The sequence below is a fragment of the Fusarium redolens genome (assembly GCF_020744475.1).
Source record: "Fusarium redolens strain MPI-CAGE-AT-0023 chromosome Unknown BKA55scaffold_7, whole genome shotgun sequence".
Taxonomy (NCBI): domain Eukaryota; kingdom Fungi; phylum Ascomycota; class Sordariomycetes; order Hypocreales; family Nectriaceae; genus Fusarium; species Fusarium redolens.
Window position 1 is genome coordinate 2,015,929 of NW_025763670.1, and position 21,400 is coordinate 2,037,328.

General features: G+C 48.5%; 7 protein-coding genes across 7 annotated transcripts; 4 read left to right on the forward strand and 3 right to left on the reverse strand.

The window, feature by feature from the left end:
* Nucleotides 1-3,694: 3,694 nt before the first annotated feature.
* On the forward strand, nucleotides 3,695-5,510 carry BKA55DRAFT_510533 (Metallo-dependent phosphatase-like protein; the record flags this gene model as incomplete). Its single annotated transcript, XM_046187613.1, has 2 exons — nucleotides 3,695-3,815; nucleotides 3,865-5,510. 2 exons carry the CDS (start codon nucleotides 3,695-3,697, stop codon nucleotides 5,508-5,510), a joined length of 1,767 nt encoding a protein of 588 aa, XP_046050409.1.
* A 772-nt stretch (nucleotides 5,511-6,282) lies between these two features.
* On the reverse strand, nucleotides 6,283-7,965 carry BKA55DRAFT_689667 (major facilitator superfamily domain-containing protein; the record flags this gene model as incomplete). The annotated part of the gene is made up of 5 exons (XM_046199377.1): nucleotides 6,283-6,318; nucleotides 6,369-7,220; nucleotides 7,269-7,348; nucleotides 7,399-7,645; nucleotides 7,696-7,965. The coding sequence occupies 5 exons, from the start codon at nucleotides 7,963-7,965 to the stop codon at nucleotides 6,283-6,285; spliced, it is 1,485 nt and encodes a 494-aa protein (XP_046050410.1).
* Nucleotides 7,966-9,955: 1,990 nt separating this feature from the next.
* Nucleotides 9,956-11,387, reverse strand: BKA55DRAFT_509663 (acyltransferase-domain-containing protein; the record flags this gene model as incomplete). Its single annotated transcript, XM_046187539.1, has 4 exons — nucleotides 9,956-10,325; nucleotides 10,389-10,837; nucleotides 10,888-11,131; nucleotides 11,182-11,387. The coding sequence occupies 4 exons, from the start codon at nucleotides 11,385-11,387 to the stop codon at nucleotides 9,956-9,958; spliced, it is 1,269 nt and encodes a 422-aa protein (XP_046050411.1).
* Nucleotides 11,388-12,258: 871 nt separating this feature from the next.
* BKA55DRAFT_689669 (ATP-NAD kinase-like domain-containing protein) lies at nucleotides 12,259-13,677 on the forward strand (the record flags this gene model as incomplete). The annotated part of the gene is made up of 1 exon (XM_046199378.1): nucleotides 12,259-13,677. The coding sequence occupies one exon, from the start codon at nucleotides 12,259-12,261 to the stop codon at nucleotides 13,675-13,677; it is 1,419 nt and encodes a 472-aa protein (XP_046050412.1).
* Nucleotides 13,678-15,576: 1,899 nt separating this feature from the next.
* Nucleotides 15,577-17,663, forward strand: BKA55DRAFT_509897 (lysophospholipase catalytic domain-containing protein; the record flags this gene model as incomplete). Its single annotated transcript, XM_046187553.1, has 2 exons — nucleotides 15,577-15,652; nucleotides 15,793-17,663. 2 exons carry the CDS (start codon nucleotides 15,577-15,579, stop codon nucleotides 17,661-17,663), a joined length of 1,947 nt encoding a protein of 648 aa, XP_046050413.1.
* Nucleotides 17,664-18,205: 542 nt separating this feature from the next.
* On the reverse strand, nucleotides 18,206-19,340 carry BKA55DRAFT_689671 (uncharacterized protein; the record flags this gene model as incomplete). Its single annotated transcript, XM_046199379.1, has 3 exons — nucleotides 18,206-19,036; nucleotides 19,081-19,252; nucleotides 19,300-19,340. The coding sequence occupies 3 exons, from the start codon at nucleotides 19,338-19,340 to the stop codon at nucleotides 18,206-18,208; spliced, it is 1,044 nt and encodes a 347-aa protein (XP_046050414.1).
* Nucleotides 19,341-20,061: 721 nt separating this feature from the next.
* BKA55DRAFT_689672 (uncharacterized protein) lies at nucleotides 20,062-20,871 on the forward strand (the record flags this gene model as incomplete). The annotated part of the gene is made up of 2 exons (XM_046199380.1): nucleotides 20,062-20,720; nucleotides 20,769-20,871. The coding sequence occupies 2 exons, from the start codon at nucleotides 20,062-20,064 to the stop codon at nucleotides 20,869-20,871; spliced, it is 762 nt and encodes a 253-aa protein (XP_046050415.1).
* Nucleotides 20,872-21,400: the final 529 nt, after the last annotated feature.

Consider the following 21,400-nt stretch of genomic DNA (forward strand, 5'->3'; position numbering starts at 1 on the left):
TGCAGTCCATCTACAGCAAATAAAATAGAGTTGGGCCCGTCTTTCTGGCCCATGTAACGCCCTCCCTGTGGCTACACGCTAGAAAGCACACAAGACAAGACAAGACGCCATGGTGTGGAACTCAGCGTTGCTCCTCGTACCAAGAACAGGACCGGCGCCGTCTCCGTTCTCTAGCATTCGCTGAACTCAGAAACTGACTTTTTGCTTTTTGGGCACCGGCTCCGAGGGTTCGGGAGTTGGGGTATGCCAATGGTATTCTAGTGGTGGTGAGTGGTAGTCTAGGGGGGGCGCAGGTGCCGTTGCCGCCGAGTCTTGGCAAGAGAGCGACCCTGAAAGTCTGATTTGATTACTTTACTTGGCTTTTGATGACGTAGAATAAAGCATTATCCTTTTGGTCCCTTCGGATTCAACCGTCATGACCTCATCTTCCGAGCCTCTCAAACCCCTCTATCAACATCTCAATGTCAGATACGCACTGTAGACGATGGACAGAATCTCAGACAAACCCTAGATAAAGTTGTATTGCCAAGATTCACATCAATTCGCCCTCCTGCCAACAATCGTGGCTTATGTAGTATCATGCCAAGAACCTGCATCAGCACAGATGGGCCAAGCTATAACAAGAAATTCAAAGAGAAATTCAAATCTTGCAGATCATTTTTCCCTCATTAGCAATCATCCAAATGTGACTGAACCCTTGACTGCACATCAGTGGGTTTATCTCGACCCTGGGGCCTGGGACTGGTATGTCACCAAACCTAAACCGCAAATATTATTGCAATACCCATACTTCCAACAACGCTATTTCACAAGGCCTTTTTTCTGTCCCTAATTAATTGAAACTAGAACCAGCAACTTGAACTCACGCCATTCTGACATCTAACGCTTATCCTTTTCCATGCCAGTTGCTTTTGAAACAAGTTCTACTACCAGTCTAGACCAATCTCAGACCATTCGGCCAAGCTTGACTAGGTCAGATCTTCGAGTGCAGCACACCCAATCGGTATGTGTTTGATTAGTTCCCTTGAAGCAGCCTCTACAATGTGCAGAAATGGTCACGTACTCTATCTTTGGGGTTGCAATTGCCATGGTGGCGTTATCGATTGCCCCCAAACTCCCGGCTTAGGGATGGATTCCTTGTCGATTCTTTCGAAGATCGTTGAGCCTGTGGTCGATAAGTGTCACAAGTGGAGGCTCGCAGTGATCACAGCTAAACGACAAAAGCAACTCCAGCCACCGTCATCACGCAGTTGCATCGACCAGTGATACTAAGCAACTCCCAATTCGATAGCTCACAGGCCAAGCCCTCATGAAGATCGATGCAAGAACAAACATATCGATGAACAAATAATGATTCTCCTGCCCTATTTCTACCCACATCCCCATTAAAATCACCTCAGCGAATCGGTATCAATCCAGCTGCATACATTACCAGCACAGACCCTTAAACTACCAGTGTGTTGATCAACTTCAAAAGAACCTTCTTCACTAGCCTCATCAAGTTAAGGAGAAGCCGTTTGGTCTGTCACATCTGAGGCCAGAAATACATGTGCAACGGTTCTGGGGGACCAGTGATCGAAGGAAGAGCACAGCCGCTCGGGTGCCTTTTCCCGTTTTTCTTAACAGCTCGCGCGCCGTTCCGTGGTAATCTGCGGCTGAGGGTCTCGTGATCATCGCTGCTCGGACGTTTGGTTATTTCAACTAATCCTGCAGCATGGTTGAGGCGCCGTCTTGGCTCGTGGGCAGGGACATAAGTGACTTTCGAAAGGATAACTTGGTTGACGATTCTTGGTGTAAGCCTATCTCTTGGCAGGCGAAATGAATCCATTCCATGTGACCAACTTAGTCGGTTCTGAGGTTGCTGTCAAAGAGTATTTTGAAGTTTATATTCTTGGAATCACTCCTGAATGCTGACTATTTTAGATATCCCACTTAGTTGGTTTGCTACATATGTGTCTTTAACCTTAAATACGCGGTCTTTGAGGTTCATAGATGCAGTATCGGACATTTTGACGCTTTTGGCATGCCTTGGGGACCCTTTGGACTCGAAAGCAACAAGGAATATAGCCGCTTGAAATTTCGGCCATATTCCGCAGTCTATGAAACCTTGACCCTGCTTTAAGTTCCAGTGTCTAGTTATCTGCTTCTTTTCAAACAACTGTTAATAACTACAGGGAACAGGAACCTTGGATCGTGAAGTCAGTCTTTTCGAAGTTGCCGATAAGCGGACGGTGAGCAGGGGTAATCAAGTGAATTGTCGATCACGAGAGGCCTGCTCCTTATTAATAGAGCTCGGGAATAAGTGATCGACTGACTGACGCAGAGATCTTCAAAATAGTGTCGAATTCTCGATGATCTCTCGAGGGAATCCAACATCTATCTACTCACGAGCCCCTGATGTCGATGGAGTTGGTATAGGGTAATCATTTTCCAGGATTGACAATGTTCAGCCACAACTTGACTAACACTGTACGCCATCCGCTAACTCACCGAAATGCACTGGCGGCCTTCTAGCCTAACCGCCTGAATGCTACGAAAGCCGACAGATATCGGGAATTTATACGCCGCTTGTTATTTTATAGACCATCGTGACGTGTTGAGTCGTGCAGTTGCGGCGAAAAGCTCTGTTAGTGCCCTCAGCCCTTCTTAGAACTCCACTACCGGAGGCACCAGCGAAGGAAGCACTCAAACTTATGCTGCTAAATGGATACCAGCGACGATAGCATCAAATATGGGACGAATAACAAGAATCTAGGGTCGATAAACGACAGGCACACTGCTCCAGAGGCTGCCTCAACAACAAAGCATAGTAATCAACATATCGTTCCTCTCACAAGTCAACTTAGCGCATTGACTGGCTTGATCAGCATTAACTAGCAATGTTGTGGAGTATATAGACTAGACCAAAACAGGCATCTCGATATTGAATCCCAGAGCGTGGCATGGATGGAAGAAAGTGTATCGAGGAGCCAATTGGCAAGATATGTTCGGTCGCTGAAATGGGCAATTCATCAAAGGCCCGAAAAGCCCGTGGCGATTCGAATTGGCACAAGCAACGAGTGATTGTCATTGCGAATGACGGAGGCGAAGGCGGCGTTTGCCATGGGGGTTTTTAAGCTTAAAGACTAAAAACTACTATGCAAGTCGCCCCAGATGATCGAGATGATGATTGATCCACGACGACGAGTCGCATGAGTCAGATTGTAAAGAAAGAAATGTAACCCACCTGTCATTTATTACATTGCATGTTCAGAACGATAACATGGGTTGATTGACAGATAATTAAACTTCTTGTTGACGGGCGAGTTACCGCTCCAAAACCGTTTGACCGACGCTATAAAGCAAAACCTTGCCCATCAGCATCTGTCGGACAAACCCGTCCAAGCCTATTCTTATCATGGCGAACTCCGTCTTGGCTGATACAGACAATCTACACACGTTTCTACATAGTGATAGATAACACGATAGCTACACTATAGCTGACAAGGAAGGAGAAGAGATTGAGTGAAGATATTCCCTCGGCTGGCCACTCACGTTGCCCACGTGTGTCTTGGCGATCCTCTCTCATGGAACCTTTGCGCGACCCCAAGTCTTGATCGGCCGGGGCCGTGGCCGTTGTCAAAATAAAGAGAGCGACGAGCCAATTCTGACGATGTTGAATTGTTCACCTTTTCTTTGCGCGTAGGTCAACATCATGAAGTCGTCAATTACTCTGGGTGCCCTCGCTTTGGCGGGCTTGGTATCTGCTGAGGATGTCCTGTACAGCAAGCGATTGAATAAGCGATTCGTCGACGATGATGGGCACTATAACATGTGTATGTGATCAATTGCTTGTTGAGTGGTTCAATTGACTTATGTATGTAGCATTCTTTCACGTCAACGATGTTCACGCCCATCTCGATGAATTCGCAAAGTCGGGCACTGACTGCGTGGATCCCAAGAAGGGTTGTTTTGGAGGTTACGCGTGCATAAAGCACACAGTCGACGGGCTTCGAAAGGATCACCCTGATAACCTCTGGCTCAACGCAGGCGATGAATTCCAAGGCACGCTGTTCTACTCGTTCTACGGACCGTCTAAGATCGCCGAGAATCTCAACACCTTGAAGTTTGATGCCATGACACTTGGTAACCATGAGTGGGATGGCGGTGATGAGGAGCTCGGCGAGTTTCTCCAGAACCTGACGTTCCCCGTTGTCTCGTGCAATGTCAAGAGTGAATACGAGGGACTGAACAAGACGATCAAGAATTATCAGATCTTCAAGGAGCATGATCTGGCGGTCATCGGTGTCACGACTGATACCACGCCTGGAATCTCGAGTGTCGGAAACAAGACTACCTTCCTTGATCCTATCACTGAAGTACAAAAGTCTATCTGGGAGATTCGAAACAAGACCGACATCAACCGCATTGTCGCCCTCACCCACATTGGCTACGATGTCGACAAGGAGCTTGCTGCAAAGACAGAGGGTTTGTCCCTTATCATCGGCGGTCACAGCCACACTCTTCTCGGCGACATGGAAAAGGCAGAGGGCGATTATCCCACAATAGTCAAGGACATCAATGGAGATGAAGTCTTTATTGTCACTGCCTACCGATGGGGTGAGTATCTCGGCTCCATCGATCTGACCTTCGACAAAGACGGCAAAGCCCTCGAATACCACGGTGCTCCTATCCATCTCACCAACCAGACCGAGATGGATAAGGCTCTCAACAAGACAATTAAAGCGTGGCGCGGCCCTTTTGAAGCTTTCGCGGCTGAGGTTGTCGGAAACACAAAGGCTGAACTTGACCAGTCAACGTGTCAGCAGGGAGATTGTCTTCTCGGCCAAGTCATGGCAGACGCAATGCTCGAGTACCGTCTTAACCAAAGCCGCAACGACGAAGACAAGCCCGCTTTTGCCTTCATTAACGCCGGCGGAGTTCGCGCTACCATCGACGAGGGAAACATTACTCGCGGTGAAGTCCTGACTTCGTTCCCCTTCGGTAACGCCATCGTGGAGCTCACTTTCACTGGCTCTGAGCTCAAGGAAGTTTTCGAAGGTGCAGTAACGGGTGTTAACCAAAAGAACAAAAAAGAAATCACATCGTGGTTCCAGGTTTCCAAGGGTCTTAAGATCGAGTACAACCCCGACAACAAGAACGGCTCCAAGCTCGTCAACGCAACTCTCAACGGTGAAGCTTTCGAGGATAAGACAAAGTATCGCATTGTCACGCTTGATTTCCTTGCTGGAGGTGGCGATAACTTCTTCAGCATCGATGCGAAGAACCTGGCTACTCTTGATTCGCAAGATGAAGTGCTCATTGGGTATCTTGATGCGCACAACCCTCTTGACCCCAAGTTAGAGGAGCGTGTGGTTGAGACGAATGCGACTAGCAGTGAGGATGCTGAGCAGGGTGAGGCGAAGGGCAAGGGCGGAAGCACAGGAGGAGATGGGAATGCGGCTAGTGGTGTTCACGCCTCGATGTTGAGTGCTGTGTTCGGTGTTGCGATGGTTCTGTTCATGATGTAAATGGTAGAATTGCAATTTATATATATAGATGACTTACAGTAGACTAATCAATAGTCTTGCAGTAATTTGTTCCAACTGATCAACAGTTGTTTGAAGCTTTGACCTAAGCGTCAGTAGTTTTACCAGGTGTAATCACATCAACCTCCAATGTTCAAGCCCGCACCTGCAGGAACGTCTCATAGTTCATCTGCATCTCATCCCCAGGAACCAACAAACCCTCCTCCAACCAATCCGCCTCCCTCCTCTCAAGGCGGCTTTTAACCACCAACAACATAATAAACACAACAGGAAGCAAAAGCCACAGTACAAGCAGCACGGTAAGAATACCCAGGTATACTGGGACGGCGTATTCAGGATGACCCATGGTCGCGATGAAGAACAATATGTTCTAGTATGGCAGTAACGTCATGGTGGGCAGAGCTGGGGTTTTGTGCAAAATGGTGAATGGGAACAACTCCTTTGTTCGAAGGCGGTGGGAGGCCAGGTGTTCGGGCGGGAGTGCACATTGTGCGATGGTCACTGGTCATGAACAAGAGACACGGCGTTATCAAAGAGTAACACTATCCAGATTATGACTTGGGAGGACGAACAATCTCTGATGTGACAAGAAGAGCTTTGTCTCTTGCGAACATGTCACCAAGATGAGTGTGAGATTGGCCAGGTTAAGAAAGAGATGTGAACAATGGACGTTATTAGGCTAGACTGAAACAAATACATAGCGACAGAACAACCTCATCCTGGCATTTGACATTCATTCATTCATTCATCCATCTTAGTAAGTATAGCGGAAGTCGGAAGAAGCGCCCTCCTAGAATTTGTCAGTGATGTTGTCATGTCAGCAGAAGGGGGCTTACTCACATCATGGGCCTCTAGCACCTTCTCACCTCGGTCAGCCTTGGCATTCTGCCTCTTGAAGTCAAAGTCACAGAGACAGACGAGGATGACAGTGACGAGACAGCAGGCGATGCAAGCCCACATGCCAGGCTTGTACCCCGTGAGCTTGTCCTTCTCGCGGAACACCAGACTGCCCGCAATACCGCCAAAACCACCAAAGCCAACGAGAGTAGCGCTGCAGAAAGCTCGCTTCCACTGACCGCGGATGTTGTTGGCCTGGAAAGACATGGCAGTTGGGATGTTGCTGTTGGCACCGGCAGTGACGAGGAAGACACCAAAGTAGCGGACGTTGGCACTCTCAGCCCAGCCCATAATGGGAAGTCCGATGAGGCAGAGAAGCATGTTGAAGAGGATCATAGGGCCTCGGACGTGATACTTGTCGCCGACCCAGGCAGTCGCGAACATGACGATACCAGCAAAGGCATAAGGAGGCGCAACGAGACACTGAGCTGCTCCGACGCTGAAACCCATGTTTCCGACGAGGATGATAGGCAGAGTGTAAGCAAGGGCGTAGCTGATGGTGGTGGTATCGAAGAAGATCATAGCATAGGCCCAAACCTTCCAGTCGGCACCACCTCGAATGAACTTGCTGAACTGAAAGGGAGGAACCTCAGTATCGCCACGATCACGGCGGATACGATCGACGACCCATTGGCGCTCGCGGCTACCGAGGAACGACCATGTCTTGCGCTTGGAATCGGGAAAGTCGACGAGGAGCCAGTATCCAGCAATACCAAGGGCGATGGTGAGAGTACCTTCGATGATGAAAATCCAGCGCCAGCCGGTAAGGTTCTCGCGACCGTTGAGTTGCATGAGCTATAGTATGTAAGTAAGAGTGAGAAATGGATTCGGGGTGAGACGTACACCGTAGGCGAGAATACCGGAGAAAGCAGAAGCGACACAACCGAGAAGATAGAAGACAGAGTATCGCTTTCCAACCTCATCTTTGATTTTCTGTTAGTGCTGATCAACTTGAAGCAGTGAAGAGACTCACATCGTGTGTACCATGTGCTGAGAAGATAGACACAGCTGGGGAAGAAACCAGCCTCGAAGAAACCAAGAACCGCTCTGAGAGCTGCAAGCTGAGGGAACTTCTTGACGAATCCCATACCAACCATGACAGCACCCCACATCATAGTGATGAGGGCCAGATGAATACGAGGACCGACTTTGCGAATGAGGATAGTCGACGGTGGCTGGAAGATGACGTAGGGGATGAAGAAGACCAAATTGGCAATGTTCTACCATGATTGTCAGTCGAACTCAAGCTCAAACAAAGAGAAAGACTTACGTATCGGAAGCCAGTGAGTTGAAGCTCAGCACTCATGCCCGCAATGTTGGCAGCACTCATATTGGTTCGATCCATAAGCGAAACACAATACATAGCACCAACAGTCACGACAAGTCGACGATCAATTCGTCGAATGATGCTGCGCTGCTCTTCCTGCGTGAAGCCATGGTCGTGATCGATCTCAGAGCTGACCTTGCTGGGTGCCTGATCAAGATGATTGAACTCGGCCTGCTTCTCGACGCCGTCGTCACCAGCAGTTGTTCGATCCATGGTTGCGTGGTCAGAAATCTTAAGGTGGTGATGAAGTCAAGTTGAGTGGGGCGGGGGGGAAAAGAGGAGGAAAGATGAAAAGAGTCCTGTTACACAGTTTCTAAGAGGAGAAAAAGTGCTGGGCAGTGGCCCCCTTTTGAGAAGGAGAGAAAAAAGGTGGATTTGACAGTGTAAAATGGAGAAATCAGGTTCAGGTTCCACGAAGATGCAAGCTATTCTCTGCTTGTCTTTACCGCCGAGTCTTTTCTGTTTCTTGCTGTTCTTTGTCTCCAGTTTATTCTGTCATTTCGTCCACGATCATCGCCCTCCTATATATACACTTTTTCTCTCCCCCCTCCCCCCCGGGTCATACATCTCGATATCGAACCAATCCTACCGAACCTCGGGTGGCGGTCAATGCCAAGCAGAGTCATAAAAGCCCAAACGTTTACACACCCCTTGGTCTTGGCCTTTGGAACACTACAGAATTAGAGCTCGTTCGACTCGTTTACTATCCAACGCGCCAGTTCCCCCGCAAGATCTACCGTCGCTGCTCCACCAGGAAATCTGGGGTGTGGACATGGGAGACACTTTGCGGGGTAGGTAGGCTAGGTATCGTGGTATAAAAAGCTGCTACGCCCGGAGGATTGCCTGTTTTGGGGCGAGATGCGATGGAGGGCTTGTCATTGAGGGTCCCCAGTGCTTGTATGTATCATCAGCAGGACAAGAAGATTAAGAGATGGGAGAGGGCTTGCATAGTACGGTCTTGGCTGTTTGTGCGGTAGCCCGTTTTCAGGTCAAGTGTGATTGAGTTTTACAGGCTCCCTTGCCTCGAGAAATAACGGAGAAATTTGGGAATTAAAGTGCCATCTTTGATTGTTGAATTTGATCGTTACCCCAGCGCCTTGTGTGTTGCATGGGTTGAGCCTCGAAGCGAGCATTGGCAATGGATCCATTGTTTGCATTATTATGTAGTATTGACGAGTGGCCAACGTAACTCATCTGGTATACATAGATATGCTGTCCTACTATTGCAGTATTGTTAGGAAACACAAGAGGTCGGACTATCGGTCTCTCACTTACACCAATAAGGCTCCCCTCCCTACCGCAAGCCACACCTCCTTTTCAATTAGACTAGATACAGTAAATCGTGTCTATCAAACCAATCTAAATGCGTTGCCAATACCTAAAACAGCACCTTAATATTCTCCTCTCGATCTTCCCTTCGAGACACACTCGATTCAACGCTACTCAATCTTCCCCCGCGTTCTCCCCCACCCCCGCATCAACTCTCACGTCCCGAACCAATAACGGCTCAAAGAGCGACCTTGGATGCCGAGGCTTCTCTCCAATTTCGACTCTAGAGGTCAAGCTTAAGTTCCAAACCTGAATTCCTAGCTTCTCTTTGGGCGCTTTCCGCCGCGCTAATTTATGGTTGTTTTGACCTGGACTGATCACTGAGCTGTCACCGTCGAGGGCTTGCAGTAGAGCAGACACACGGACAATATCCATGGCTAGCATGGTTAAAGCAGTGATTTCTTTTTGTGGTAATTCTTGCGGGTTGTTGGCTTGGCTATCGGCACGCACCGAGCATATCCAGTGCTATCCTATCCTTACATAGTTCTAGATTCCAGTAGTCAAAATGTGTCATTCAACGCTTTGCCAATTCTTCCTATACCATACTCTACCTGAATCATCAAGAATGTCGCTATCTCGGACACTGCCCGAAGCCTTACACGCGTCATCTCATCATGTCATTCTCTCGTATGTACCGTCCCAGACCAGTTTGCGCCTCGGTATCTCATCCACGCCGTAAACAATACCAGAAAGATCAAATCCAAGCCAGAACGTCCCGTCCACACCTTCAGTATCCCGTCTCGTACCCTGTCTATTCATTTCGAAGGATTTGTGCAACCTTCAACATTCATGCAATCCTCCAATTCACTTTACCTGCGGCGGCAAAGCACCGAGTCCTATAATCTTATTTGCTTGTTCCTGACCGAACCTCGGCTCAGGTCCAACGAAACGCGGATGACACAGTCGAGAAGGACTTCTTGATGTTGTGCCAGATTAATGCAGCGGTACCAACGACCGTAAAGATCTGAAGAATCTCCCAAGGCTGCCGAGTCTTGACCTCGGTTTCGATGTAGTCGACCTTGCTACCAGCCATACGAGGGAACCGACCGGTCGTCAGGTACTCTTCCATGAGTGCATCCTTCTTATACCACTCCTCACGCAACCAGAGCTCAAAGGCCTTCTGGTCGTGAAGAGGCATATCGCTGACTTTGAAGCGGCGCCAGTGGAAGTTGACCGATTTAGGAGGGCGACCTTGAAAGTAAGTGCTCGCCAGACCAAAAAACTCCTCGCCGAATCCACCTCGGCTAGATGCGTCGGTCAGTCGACATTTACAATGCTGTGTAACGGGGCTTCAGGTTACAACTTACGGAATTCCCTCATATGCGACCGTGCAGTCGTAGACATAGTCGATGCTTCCCTTGAGCTCATTCAAACAAAAGAACATACCAGTACTTCGTGGAAGCATGACATGGTCTGGATCCTTGAGGTCGTTTTTGGCAGCCCACCCAGCCGACTTTCTACGTCCATTATTGGAAAGATTCGTGCCTTCAGGGAACAAGAGCAGCCACATGGGGTCCATATACGACTTTCCATTAGGGTCGATCTTGCGTTGCTTGAGCTTGTTGAGACGGTAGGCGAGGCGGGGCTGATCGGAGGCCATCTTTCGTGACATGAAGATGAATCCATAGAAGCGCATTCCCCAACCAATAAGGGGGATATGCTTGAGAGATTCCTTGAGAATGATGTAGACGTGGCCATGCATACCGGGAGAATTAGCGTAAGCAATCCACCAGAGATAAAGCCAGTCTGTATAGATCTGCGCAAGGATTAGTTTCTATCAAATTTCCGAAAGGCACATCTCCATACTTGGTGATTGGCAATCATCACCAAACGCTCAGGGAACTCAAACTGAACTCCTCCATCGGGCCGTAACTTGATCTGGCCGGCTACCGACTCGTCACCGCTGATTCGGATGGTAGTCGGGCCAAAGATTTGGGTCATGAGAGTTGTCGTAAGACAAAAGGATTGCTTCGTCATAGCCATGTAAGCGTAGTACCAGTCACGATTGACGAAGTACAAGGGAGCGCCGATAAGCTGGGTAAGAAAAATGCTACCATCATGTTAGTTGCCTGTACCTGATAAGAGGCTCTTCGTTCATACATAATGCAACATGAGTTGAAGTACAGGGCGAACAACGAGCCGCGCACAACCTGCATCAGAGTTCCATAGCTTTCTTTCCCCGAAGGATGCTCTTCCTTTGGCTTGGGGTTCTGCTTTTCTGCCAAAGACTTCTCTGCGAGACCAGCAAGTAGCTCCGGCGAAGGGATCACTGTCTCCGGCGGGCCATCGGTTTTGGTGTCAGCCATGGCGGCGTCTATGCTCGTTTGTGTTGTCTATCAGATATCGTTGTGTGTTCTTTACGAGGTATCACGTCGATCAAACTGAATAAACGAAGAGGTGCCCTCCGGACTGTTATATCTCGTGTCTGCCTTGTTCACGCCGTTCGAGCTAAGAGAATGCGAGGGGTCGCGTGGCACAGTCTACACAGTTAGAGACAGAAACCAAACCACCAGCCTCGTGGCGTAAAAATAACGAGAGAGAGACTCGGTCTACCGAAGCTCAAGATGAAGAAATCTGACGAGGCTGCGAGACATTGTGCATGTGATTCAAGGTCAAAGGTCCAAGGTCTAGCTCAGCTCGGGTTTGCCTTATTGCTTTGACGTGCCTGCGTGGTTAGCTGTTAGTGCAGGTGACATCAGGCGGATGCGTCGGAGGGCGGAGGTCCTATGACGCCTAAAGACGGTGCACGGTGATTTCGAGATGCCGATCAGATTTGGCCAATGAGAAGCTACGAATATGAGATCACTTGGCATAAAGCTGTTGGATCTGCAGCTATCGCGAAAAAGATAAGACACTTCGACAAGTCATACACAGATTTCAGCTGATCAGGGGGCTTTACACTTGAGTCTTTAAAGTTTGAGTCAATCTTCAGGGTCTTGACACTGTGATACGGTCCCTTGCAGCGAAAATCTCTTATTTTCGTTCTGAGATCGAATGTTGGAACAGGAAGGCGGTGAAGATAAGCCCACCTCTAGCTCCTCATTGCATTCTGCCAAAGCCGTCGCAAAGCCGCATGGGGCATGAGAGTAGCTCCCGTCTTCGGCGTCATCTGTAGTCAAATTTAATCAGCCTCAACGGTTTCTTTTCTTTCACATGCCATGCCGAATTCCTTGTACCATGTCTAGAAGGTCCCTCTTAAGAGGCCTGACCCTCTTGAGGCCCAATAGTAATCAACTATCAACATGGCGCTTTCTGACTCGGTCATCGACGTTCACTCTAGCTCCACAAACATGTCATCTTCTATCAACAACCTCCACCCGTCAAACGTCCGAGATTCGCAGCATCGCAGAACTCCCGAATAGAATAAGCCCACGCTATCTCCAAAGCACAAAGCCCGGGTCGTCTCTTCTATCGCTGAACTGGCCCAAACCTCCTCGAAACCTCCTTATCATCCACAAGCTATACTCAGATGCCGTTGTCGACGCTGTTGTCAAATTCTCGACCTATCTCCATAATGAATACCCAGAAGTCAACCTCGTGTTCGAGCCACGTATCGCCCAATCACTGAAAGATCGCCTCGATTTCCCCATTTATGCTTCAGACTCTCGATCCAATATGGCAGACAAGATTGACATCATTGCAACTTTCGGAGGAGACGGTACTGTCCTACGAGCTGCGAGTCTCTACAAGCTCCATGGTTCTGTTCCTCCGATCTTGTCGTTCAACATGGGAACACTGGGTTTCCTCGGCGAATGGGATTTCAGAGAGTACAAAAAAGCTTGGAGGGAGACGTTTATGAGTGGTAGTGACGTTGCTACCCGTGAGGCCAACTACCCTCGAGGTGATTGGGACAAGATAAGTCCAGTGTCATACACAGCGTGGGAAAGGCATAAGGGTAAAAGTATGGGAGCCCAACGAGCATCGAAGGTGCTACTTCGTCATCGCATCAAGGCTGATGTGTTTGATCCGTCTGGTAACAATATCAATCATTGGTTGTCAGATACTTTGTCGAGCGAGGCGAAGACGGGGGCAAAGGCTCTAGCGGTACCTCATGAGCCATCACCATCACTGAGAGCTATCAACGAGATCTCGGTGCATCGGGGATCTCATCCTCACCTGGCTATTATTGATATCTACCAGAATGGTCACTTTCTTACGGAGACCACTGCTGATGGTATCTTGATCAGCACCCCCACAGGCTCAACAGCATACAGTCTAAGTGCAGGAGGCCCAATTGTTCATCCACTTGTCAAATCTCTCCTCATTACGCCCATCAGTCCTTGCAGCCTAAGTTTCCGGTCCCTGGTGCTCCCGCTAGACACCAAAGTCACATTACGAATGAGTCGCAAGAATCGTGGCCGTGAGCTTGACCTTAGTATTGATGGCAAGAGGTGTGCGGGCGTGTCGCCAGGGACTGAGATTCGGGTAGAAGGCGAATTTGTTGGACGCGCTGGACCAGGAGAGGAGTGGCATGGCGGTGTACCATGTATGATCAGGACTGAGGATGATGATCCTTGGGTGGGTGGCTTGACTGGCCTACTAAAGTTCAATCATCCTTTTGGACGAGAACCTGGTGGGGATGAGTATGCCGATTAGGCAGTTGATGAGACATGTATGCATATGGATGCATATGTGTGCGATTATTTGATACCCATACGTTTGGATAATAATGAAGTCATGAGCAGATTTAGCACTCTTGGGGTTCGATGATAATTCGAAATGCTTCGAGAAGAGCAAGATTGAGGCTACAATAAGCTTAAGAGGAAACTTTAAACAAATACCAGAGGAGGCAAGTCATCAGCTTCTTGTTGGGTGTCTTACTCCATGATCCGTACTCCGTAACACAGATACAATTATAGCTCTCTGTTCTTGAGCTGCTTGGGCTGAGCTTTCACCACGAGATGGAACAAAATGATGACAGGCTTAGGGCTGAAAATCGCAGCCAATTGCAGTAAGATGGCGCGCAGCAGTAAGCGGCATGAATCCTACAAAACTCCGGATCGGCCGAGTGGTGAAGCCATGGGCGGTCCGCAGACATGGATTCAGCCACTCAGCTTGAGCAACTGCCCTTTCCAGAGGCAACGGTGATCTAAGAAGGATTCACTGTGCGCTGACAGATGGCAGTGCATGACTGAACAAGAAGATCTTGTCGACGGTCCACAACAGCTGACAAGTGGCTCAGATACGTGGCAGAACAATGGATTCATCTTAGCGAGGACAGCTCCAAAACAATACGAGTATCTAAGCGCTCTTGTGATCAAATTCCATGTGAAGAAGCATCAGAAGAGAGCCGCCAAGCCGTCTTGGCTCTGAGATTAGCAACGGCGGTTTGAGCTGGGCGGGTTCCCTTTAATTTCGCCGCCAGGGGTTTTCCTCAAACATCCCGAGTCCTTGTGGATCGGGATATTTTGATGACCCATGATCAGCTAACTTCAGTTATTTGATACTCCATTGTAATGTCATTGGGATCTTTTGTTCCGTGGATCTCAATACTCAGCCCTTGATGATCTTTGCTTACCTACTCCGTACTCAAATAATATTTGCTACGACAATAGGAGTCTGAGGTGAGGTCATTGTTTGACTCGGCGCGCGGTTGGACTTGTTGAAGTCATGCAGCGGGTGTTCCTGGAACGGTTTTGAGGCTTGTTAGTGGCTGGGTGATGCAGGGGATATTAGCGGGTAGTGGGTAGTAACTTAAACAAAGAGGTCATTCATGTCACATGTATTGAACGCGATACAAGGGCAACGGGAATATCATACGCGAGTTGACCTTGAAACATGATTATTCAAACAATTATCATTGATGACCGGTCCTCACAATGGATTGTTCGCCACAATCCTCCTCCGTTCCGCGGAGCAACTCTAAATAGAACAGAGCACAGAATCACACACGGCCTGTGTCATTGCATCAGACCGATACAGCTCAGAGAGGCGGCGCAGGGCTGGGCGGATTCTTGGCAGTGAGGCAGAGGGAGAGAAGGGCAACGCCTGTAAGAAAATGGTGGCCCTTGGCTGATTGATGACTGAAGGAATTGAGAGACAAGCTTAACTATTACTCTTAAATATCTATACGAACCATAACCTTTTTTCTCTTGCTCTATTTCAATCAATACCCTTGGCTGAACGCAAAGCACGGATCAAGAAACCGTTGACGATACGGATACTGCCAATTAAACTGGCCACCCCACACTGAATCCTTTCCTTTCCTTTCTTCTACATACCTTATACCCATCACACTCGACCTCGTGTTTCTTGGTTTTTCTTTATTCCCTTTTCTTTTTCTTCATTTCTTCTTTTCGGGGCCAGTTTCTTCTTATTTGTATATCTCAATTTTTTATTCTTTCGCATTGATCCCATTTTGGACCACCCTTTCGCCGATTCGATCACCAATTCGATACAGCACAGCAGCAATTCTAATTGTTCGCTTCCATTCCTTCCGAAGCTGTGAATAGTTTCCGTATTCTTATCGCTCATTTATCTGCCCAGGCCGCTGCCATGGCCATTTCTTCGGGCCTCGCCCTTTTGCTGGCTGCTAGCGCCGCACTGAATCCCGTCGCTGCTGCACCTTCGAGTAAGTCGACACTCATCGCGAGCGTGCGTATTGCTTCACAACTGTCTTTGAGCGCATGGAAGCTGGTGTGGCGTGATCGCATGCATTTTCTTACCCAGATCTCTGGGTCGGGGATCGGAGCTAACGTGATCCAATCGCAGTCGACGATGCTTTTGTCGCCATCTCCAATTCAGATTTCTCTCCCCGATCAGTATCAAAACGAGGCACGCCTCAAGCCCCCGATGGCTACGTCCCCTCCAAAGTCGATTGTCCGAGCACACGACCGACGATTCGAAATGGCTCTTCCATCTCGAGCATGGAGCGCGATTGGATCCCGAAGCGTCGTAACGAAACCATCTCCCCTATCCGAACCCTCTTGAAGCGTCTAGCGATTCCCGGTTTCGACAGCGAAGAGTATCTCAAGGATGCTGAGACGGATCCTACTGCGCTTCCAAATATTGGTATTGCTATCTCTGGAGGTGGCTATCGTGCTATGCTTTGCGGTGCTGGTGCGCTGGCAGCTTGGGATATTCGTTCCGATGGAAGCGACAAGGATGGAAATCTCGGTGGTCTTCTACAAAGTGCGACATATCTTTCAGGTCTTTCCGGTGGTGGATGGCTTGTGGGCAGTTTGATGATGAACAACTTTACATCTGTCCAGGAAAGCGTAAACTACCCCGGAATTTGGCAGCTGGAGAATTCGATCCTCGAGGGCCCTGAGAATTACTCTCTTCTCCAGTATTACAACACGATTTTTGACGCCGTTTCCGATAAGAAGGATGCCGGTTATGAACGATCTCTTACTGATTACTGGGGCCGCATGCTGTCGTACCAACTTATTAATGCTACGGATGGTGGTCCTGCATATACATGGTCTTCCATCGCAGACGATCCTGACTTCTCTGAGGGCAAGGCTCCTATGCCCATCATCGTTGCGGATGGCCGTGCGCCCAACGAAACCATTATCAGTCTCAACGCGACCAATTTCGAGTTCACTCCCTGGGAGCTTGGTTCCTACGATCCCGTTCTTCAGGGCTTCGTTCCTCTCAAGTACGTCGGTTCAGAGTTCGATAACGGCAAGCTACCCAAGGACAAGTCCTGCATTGCTGGTTTCGACAACGCCGGTTTCGTCATGGGAACTTCTAGCAGTCTCTTCAACCAGATCGTTCTGTATCTTAACGAAGATGGCAACAACTACGTCCCCGATGGTGTTCCCGATATCGCTGTTGAAGCTGTGTCATCTGTTCTCAAAGCTATTGGCTCTGACAACAACGACATTGCTGACTGGACTCCTAACCCCTTCAAGGGCTGGAACGACGAGAATAACCTGAGCGCTGAATCTGAGCGACTTACTCTCGTCGATGGTGGTGAAGACCTCCAGAATATTCCTTACTATCCTCACATCCGAAAAGATCGTGAGGTCGATGTCGTCTTCTCATTCGACTCCTCCGCCGACACCGACTACGGTTGGCCCGACGGAGCATCTCCCATCGCCACCTACGAGCGCTCTCTGACCAACATCTCAGAGGGCTCATCATTCCCCTCCGTCCCCGGCAAGAACACATTCCTCAACCTGGGCCTCAACACCCGCCCAACCTTCTTCGGCTGCAACGCAACCAACATGACCGACCCCTCACCCCTCATCGTCTATATCCCCAACTACCCCTACGTCTACTCCTCCAACATCTCCACCTTCCAGATGAGCATCAACACCTCCGAGCTCTCCGCCATCATCGAGAACGGCTACGCTGTAGCTACTATGCTTAACGGCACGCGCGACAAGGACTGGCCCGTCTGCGTTGGCTGCGCAATGCTCTCGAGAAGTTTCGACCGTACAAACACCACTGTTCCTGATAAGTGTCAGGAATGCTTCACGAATTATTGCTGGAACGGAACTCTTGATGAGAGAGAGCCCAACGAGTATAACCCTACTTTCATCGGCGAGCAGATCGAGGTAGAAAGCTCAGCGTCAAAGACCAGCAGCGCTTTTATCGCTATTGCAGCTATTGCAGGATTTATGCTCACCATTTGAAATGAATGGAAAGTGGAAGAAAAGATGATATATATATTTGCTTATTGGAGTAACGCATTGGAGTTTTGTTCTATCTGAAGCGCCGTGATCTTGAGGACATGGATTCATGAGGAAGTTTATATAGGGGTTGGATAGATGATGAGTCGGAGACTCGTCTTATTATTTACTCGGAATTCTCCATATTGATACGATCTTATGAAGTTTGTCGTGATGTCAAGCTCATTCGGTATCATGCTTGCGATTTTTAGGCACAACGATATGAGGACCTTTTCGAATAGACCTCACTTTTTTATTCAAGCTCTTTGAGAACAGTCAGCAAAGTCGCTCCGGATAAACTACGCACAAGATATATAACTCTTGTCTGCTCCCTCATTCCATGCTATCTAGATAATTACTGTTTCGCCCTTGATCCGATCGCAAGCTTTTACAGTGCAGGGCGGTTCACACGACAATTTCACAGGGCACTCACACATGCTCAGAATCATCAGTTTTGCCAATCCGTAACTTTTCCTTCATTAAATCATTACATATCCCTAAATACTCTAAGCAAAAGTGACATCCTTGCCTGTCTTGGCACTCTCAAAAACACCCTCAATAATCTGCAAAACATCCCTCGCCTCAGTTGCCTTCACAGGAACATCTTCCTCCTTTCCACTCTCAATAGCCTTACCGAGCTGAGCATAGAAAGCCTTGTAAGTAGGTGTCTCAATAGATGAAATAGTCTGCTCCTTAGCCTTCTCATTATCATCAACGACAACCAACTTATACCGAGCTAGATCTTCCTTTCCAAAGTCCGCATCAGTGGCTTTCGCGCCAGCCTTGAGCGCATCTTCTTGTGTGTCGAGACCGAGCTTGCGGAAACTTCCCTTTGTACCACGGACCCAGAAGCGAGGCTGCTCGAGTTCAGCACTGAGAACGCTGATGCGGATGTTGACGAGGAGACCGTCGGGGTAGGTTAACTCTGCTGAAACACCGTCTGGGTTCTCAAAGTCGAACTTGCCCTCGCGTTGAGAGAGGAGACGGCCGTGGACGGACTGGGGCTTGCCGAAGAGAACGTAAGCTTGATCAATGAGATGAGTTCCCAGGTCGTAAAGAGCACTTCCGCCTTGGGAAAGGGGGAGGTCTAGCTTCCAGTTCTTTGAGGGCACAAGACGATAACGATCAAAGTGGTTATCGAACTGAATGATGCGACCAAGTGTTCCCTCGGAGATAATCTTCTTGAGGGTAACAAAGTCAGCATCCCATCGTCTGTTCTGATAAACAATAAGAAGCTTTCCGTTCTTCTTGGCAATCTCAATAAGCTTATCAGCCTCAGCAGAAGTAGGAACAAAAGGCTTCTCAGTCAAGACATGCTTTCCAGATTCGAGAGCAGCCTTTGTGAGCTCAAAGTGGTTGTTGGGGGAGTGCTGATGACTACAAGATCGACTGCAGAGTCGGCGAAGAGATCTTTGTAGTCTGTGTAGTGCTTGATATCAGGATAGTCAGCGGGCGCTGAGTTACCCTCTTTGGGAGATCGTTGGACGATTGCGTGGAGTTTGAATTGGGGAGTTTGAGTGAGGAAGGGGATGTGAAAGATTTTGGCAGACATGCTGGTATTGTCAGCTGATGATATCACGGCGAGGTTGATGGAACTTACCCATATCCCACGACACCAACGTTGAATGTCTTTCCGCTCATATTGACTGACTGTATTTGACTTGTTGTTTTATTTCTGCTCTGAACAATACTTTAACAAGGGATACTGTTGAGCTTTATAAGTTATGAGGGAAGTTCTCGCCATTTCTCCAAGAGCCTCCACAAGATGATTCCGTCATGGTGCGGAGTCGTTCCCCACGGATGCTTCGCCATTCTTGGAGACTCCGGATGAGCTGAGCGCCACGATTGGTCCCATCACGGTAGAATACAGTGGATTTGGCCGAAATATCGGGGATGTAGTGAAGGTCCAAGCGAGAAAGTGTGGTTTTCTTAGTCAGTGGCTCAGTCTTTTATATTTATTGACAGATGTTTACAAGATGAGAGAATTTGTAATCTGAAATGGCGTTATGACTCTACTCTTGTTGAAGAGATTTCGTGATGATGCGGAGTGTCCGTTTTAGGCAATGTGTTCACGCATGGGGTATTGTAGGATGACTAGAAATGCGGGCATCTTATCATGATAAGACCGGGCACTGATAAAGCGGTTGAAATAGACGCCGAAGATTACGGACCCGTTTCTCATGATATAGCTCCGTGCCGGACTCGACATTTCTGCGTCTCGCGTCCCGATGTGGATACCCGGACAACGCTCCAAAGTCCGGCCAACAACCGAACCGCGAAGTCCAAAAACACCATATTATAAAAAGTCACAATATATCAATTAAAATAGATAATCAATTCATCAAGCGATTAAATAAAAGCAATGGCATTCAACAAAGTCTCACAATTTACCATCTTTCGCGGCCCTGGAAAGCCAACCGCTTTTACATGGTCCCCCTTCGTCATTAAACTCGAAGCTCGTCTTCGCTTCGCCGGTGTGTCCTACAGGGTAGCCGAAGGATCACCAAAAACTGCACCGCGAGGAAAGATTCCTTATGTTGAGGTTGAGGGAGAGAGTTTAAGCGATTCGACGTTTATCATTAAGCGCTTTATCGACGAGTGTCTTATTCCTGATCTCAATGCAAGCTTGACGCCTGTTCAAAAAGCACAAGATCTTGCATTTAGAGCTCTTATGGAAGAAAAGGTTTACTTTTATGGTACACGTGAGAAATGGTGCGATAATTATTACACCATGCGCTCCAACATTTTTGCTTCCATGCCTTGGCCTCTGCAAGTTGTCATAGGATATCTCGCTGCTCGAGCCAACGCGAGAACTGCGTATGGACAAGGAACGGGTCGTTTGACGGACGATGAAGTCACAGGGTTGAGAGAGGAAGTCTGGGAGAGTGTTGAAGCTTTATTAGCGGAGGCGAGGATGCGACACAGTGGAGATGGGCCGTTTTGGGCTCTTGGCGGTGATGAACCTACAGAGGTTGATGCGACAATCTTTGGGTTTATTGCTTCGTCGTTAATTTGTGAAGCGTGAGTTGCTCTGTTGACGAGTTTGGGTCCATGCTAATGGTTTCTTAGAGCTCCGACTTCTGCGGCTATCATGAGGAAGCATTCGAGTTTGATGGAGTATGCGGGGACGATTCATGAGAGGTATTTTCCTGACTATGAGCGATGGGAGTGAGAGTTAGATGTTCGATTGGTGCTGTGGGCATTGTGAAGAGTTGCATAGCTGGAGGCATAGACAACATAGATCACTTGGTGTTTAGCATAGATCATTGCGGATAGATTCCAACCAGATTCATACCAACTCAGTAATTGGAGTGCCTGCCAACAATTCTGATCATGAGTTCCTGCATGAAATCTCCAACACCGTCAGCCAAGTGATCCAATCCTACCTTGCGTCACAGCATGTTTCATCCCCATATTCTCGATATCAAGGCGCCTCCAAATTCGACGTCAGATTATGTTTCCATGAAACCAATCCTCAGTAATATACTTGGAAAGGTTGAAATGACGTTGTCCAAGTTTTTTTGAGCTCTTTTTACGCCAAGATGCAGGGGTTCGGGGGTGATTGGTGGTAAATACCCTCTAGCGAATCAAGGAAGACGGGAACTCCCCGTGCATGTTGGTGATACTCTCAGGAACTGTCAAGTCGACAACTTCAGCGTGACAGAGGCAAGTTCATATGCTTCAATTGATCGTCAGCCTCG